Here is a 4,224-nt window from a genome sequence, read left to right on the forward strand (position 1 = left end):
GATGTTATGGTCTCAGTCCTGATGTTGCAGTCTGGTCTCAGTCCTGATGTTGCAGTCTGGTCTCAGTCCAGATGTTGCAGTCTGGTCTCAGTCCAGATGTTATGGTCTCAGTCCTGATGTTGCAGTCTGGTCTCAGTCCAGATGTTGCAGTCTGGTCTCAGTCCTGATGTTGCACTCCGGGCCTCTGACCCCGTGTGACCCGGTTTCGCTGCAGACACGCCGGGTACCTGTACAACCAGTCGATGTGGTCTGGGATCTGCTTGAAGCCGGAGTCGGTGGTGGAGTGGAACGTGGTTCTGTTCAGCATGATGGCGATCTGCAGCGCAGCGCAGGCCGTCCTCTGCGGGCTGAACATCCTGAACTCCCTGGTGGGGTTGGTTGTGGGCCAGGGGATCCGGCCATGACCAGGTGAGTGGGTGTGGCCAGAGCTGAAGGCGACACCATCTTGGATTTCTGAGCGGAGAGGCCTGTCATTCCTTACCTGTAACTTCACCTTCCTGTGTTTTTAGTTTCAGGTCTCTCCAGATTCAGAATGAGGAAGTCAGGGTCTTCACAGCAAACATCAGACCCTTCAAAATAAAAGCACAGATGCACTTTACCTGACCAATAGCTCTTATGTCATCAGTTTTACTCTGTGGTGGTTCCAGAGAGTAAAACTGATTTATGTCTATGATAAATGTAACATAAGTTAGATTTACTGATTTCATCAGCAGCCTGAAGATCAGAACGATTCAGATTTATGAAGGTTTTATTTATTCCTGTATTTAATAAAGCAATAAAGTCAAAGACTCTGAATAACTACAACTCAAAAGAAAAATGACAGTTTGGAAAAGTTTTTGTGAGTTTTCTTTCTTTTATCCATTTATATATATATATAAGTCCTGTCATAATAAGCAATAAATCAATAAATCACATGATAAATAAAAATGAATTCCATGATTTCCATTTGCATGATTTATCATTTTTCTCTTTTCTTTCTTTCATTCCTTCTTTCTACTAAAAACAGGATGACAGACGTCTTCAGTCTGATGCTTTGGTCTCAACTAACTATTTCTTCAAGGATAATTTTGTTTACAGAGGCTCCATAATTCATTTGACTTGTTTCTATTATTTTGTTTATTTATTTGGATATTCCAGTGTTAAATATTCATTAGAATTTGGAGTTTATTCATCTTTCAGAATGTGGTCTTGCTTTATTATCATGCCATTGCCAGTATATTACTCGAAAATGGTTTTGAAACAATAGTTTATCACAATAACTTTTACGATAATTTATTGTCCAGCAAAATTTGTTGCCACAACAGGCCTAATATGCCAAAAGTATTTGACCACAGGAACAATACAAGATGTGTCAGATGCTTTTATGTCACATTATAGTAACATTATTTCAGCAGGATGTTGGGAGCAACAATGGGATTTTGTCATGCAGATGCAGCAGCCAATCAGAAAGCTAATGGATAACAGGAAATTACATCTCATCAAAGTTTAAAATAACCTCTACAGACTAATTAAGGAACAGCTGGCAGATTTGACTCTGGTTTTAGTGAATAACTTATTTAACTTGCAGTAAATCCACACAGTGGGCTGAAAGAGGTTTCAGTCTGGACCACAACTGGACACACTATGTAGCCCATATTAAAATATATGTCATAAAAACTGATAACTGTTACAAAATCATACATTTCAAATTAAAGTTTAAAACTCATACAATCTAACTGTTAAAAGCTTAAAGGAATTGTTAAAAAATAATATAAAATGTAAAAATCCTAGAGAGGTTAACAGCCAATAGAATAAGTGGCTTTAGCTAATTTCAGCCAATCAGATTGATTGTCCCGCCCTTAGTTGGGTTTTCCCTGCGTTAGCTAGTCAGGTTGATGAGACCAGCTTGCTAACCTCTGGTAAGGTTCCGACTAAATTAATGAAACTAACTTTAATTATTCAAAACTATATGATATTGTGTTTTTTTGTGCTAAAAGCTTGCGGTAAACCTTGTGTGAAGACTGGGTAGCTGGTGAAACAGCCGAGCAGAGGACTGACGATAGTTTCCCTACCTTTCCTCAGTGTGTTTTTACTGGTGAGTTCACATCGACCTCGCGGGTCTGTTAGCCGCTATGCTAGCTTTTACTATTGTAAACTTCATTGACATGTGCTTAAAATTGCCAACATGTAGTTTGTTAGCTACATGGCTAACAAACTACTTATGCACTGCTATTTGTTACCTTAAAATGCATAATTTTCTGTTAAGGTATGTATTGTGTTTTATTACCATAAATGTATATATATGTCTTTTGCATTAGAGTGCAAAAAATGAGAATAATGCTGCGTTTGGGACAAAAATTGGTGTAAAAGTCTTGTTTGCCAGGGGCCAGAATGAGCGACATCAAATCCACCTGCAACTATGGCTAAGGTAAAGTGTTCACTCAGTAAGATCATTATTCACACTGCAGATAATGAGGCCTGGTTATCCAAATCAGAGATCACTAAAATTAGTGGTGATTTGGTTCGTACATTTTCCAAAACAAAATTAAATTCCATAAATTCCAGCCCACTTTCGATAGAGATGCGCTTCTTTCTAGGAATGTGGGCTCATTTATTTGACCTCCAAAACCGTGAGAACCAGCGTGGATTCCAGGAAGCAGCATTGAGCTTCTGCACTGTTATCCTCCAGTTATCCCATTGCGATGCCTATAACCAAAAATTAAATAGGTTAACAACTAATATAAAAGGGATCAATTATGAAAATCCCATTTAAAATAATAAATAATTTAAAAATAATACCCCAGCAGACAGAAATATAAAACAATTAAATAAGGTAAATTAAACATAAGATCTCTCTATTTAAATTATGTTCCGTGTTTCTGTATGTTTATTTTTGAGTTTTCTGTGTTCAGTCCTGTTTTCCTGTGAGTCTCTGTCCTGTCCTCCCCGTTGATTGCTTCCCAGCTGTATCCAGTTCCCTTGATTACCCCGTCTGTATTTATACCCACCTGTTGTCTGTGTTCCTCGTCGGGTCCTTGTCGTTCGTTATAAGTCAGTCAAGTATGTCGTTTTTGTAGCCTCGTTTAAGTCGTCGCAGTAGTACTGGAAAGTCCTGTGACGGCATGGCTCTTATTTTGTCAGTCTTTGTTTAATTGCTGCCGGTGCTGAGTTTTTGTCCCCACTCTGCCGTGTTGCATGTTCTTGGACTGTTTAGAGCTATATTTGATTATTAAAACGTCAACTTCACTACATCCTGGGTCCTGCGTTCGATCTCACCACCACCAACCAACACACGTCTTGACATAAATACTTAGTGATTTGTCAAAATTCGACTGATTTGTTATACATTTGAATAAATAAGTCAGCATCTTTTAATTTTTTTTAAAAATATTCCTCAGATTAGTGGGGCAGGAGAAGTAAACGTCTAAACTGTGAAGCACTAAAACTGCTTTTGCTTTGTATCCCCCACCAGGCCATTACTCTCAATTCTTAGAGCAGATGTCAGATTTTTAAAAATCTGATTTAGTATTAAATACTGAAAAAGTTATTATTGTGGGGGATTTTAGATGCAACTTGCAGATGTTTCTCTGCTTCAGCACACCTGGCTTCAATATCAGCTCTTTAACAGAGCTCTGTACAGCTTGACTGCATGCTAGTGAGGCAGTTTAGCCATTTCATTCAAGAATGTAGGCCAAGGGACACATCTAAATATTTTTTATTGGCGTTTTAGGAGTATCGGAGTCAAATATGTGTATCTGTGGGTGTGGTCACTAGATGGGGCTGTGGCCTCCAGTATATGAGCCAAGGGGTGACACATAGCAGACTGGTGTTGAAACTGGAAGGGCTTACATGTTTTTGGCCGCTGTGGCGGAGTCATTATTAACACTGTTACCGTCTACCTCTGAGTTACTGGATTTGTGATTGCGTTTGAATAGAATGAATTCAGAATTTGCACTTCAGAGAAGATCCTTGGGATTGATTTTACACGGTACAACAGGTGCAACGTTAGCCGCTCGGTGCGTCATATCAAAGCAGTAACGGATCAACACTTAACTAGTGCAGTATTAATACATGTATTTTGATGTCTGACCAGAGGTAACATCGTTCCAGTTAATAAGCTTGGATTTCAACATGACCTCACCCATAGACATTGTTCATAGCACCTCTTACAAACATCATTTTAAGCTTTACTTTCCAGAAATAAACATCCCTTTTAAGTGGTTCAGCCTAGAGTTGCAGGCAATA

General features: G+C 38.9%; 1 protein-coding gene across 5 annotated transcripts in view; it reads left to right on the plus strand.

The window, feature by feature from the left end:
- The window catches only part of LOC106959885 (transmembrane 4 L6 family member 5), a 6,622-nt gene extending 5,801 nt beyond the window's left edge, over positions 1-821 (plus strand). For 4 of the 5 annotated variants that reach the window (XM_015052722.1, XM_015052721.1, XM_015052723.1 and 1 more), the window contains 2 exons: positions 215-408; positions 516-821. In XM_015052722.1, the coding sequence (XP_014908208.1) occupies positions 215-404 (190 nt within the window). In that variant the 3' untranslated portion in view covers positions 405-408; positions 516-821. Of the gene's footprint in view, positions 1-214; positions 409-509 lie in introns of all 5 variants that reach the window. The other variant, XM_015052724.1, reaches the window with a different exon arrangement.
- Positions 822-4,224: the final 3,403 nt, after the last annotated feature.

This window comes from Poecilia latipinna, unplaced genomic scaffold (assembly GCF_001443285.1).
Source record: "Poecilia latipinna isolate Pla-1442-1.1 unplaced genomic scaffold, P_latipinna-1.0 Scaffold1128, whole genome shotgun sequence".
Classification (NCBI taxonomy): Eukaryota; Metazoa; Chordata; class Actinopteri; order Cyprinodontiformes; family Poeciliidae; genus Poecilia; species Poecilia latipinna.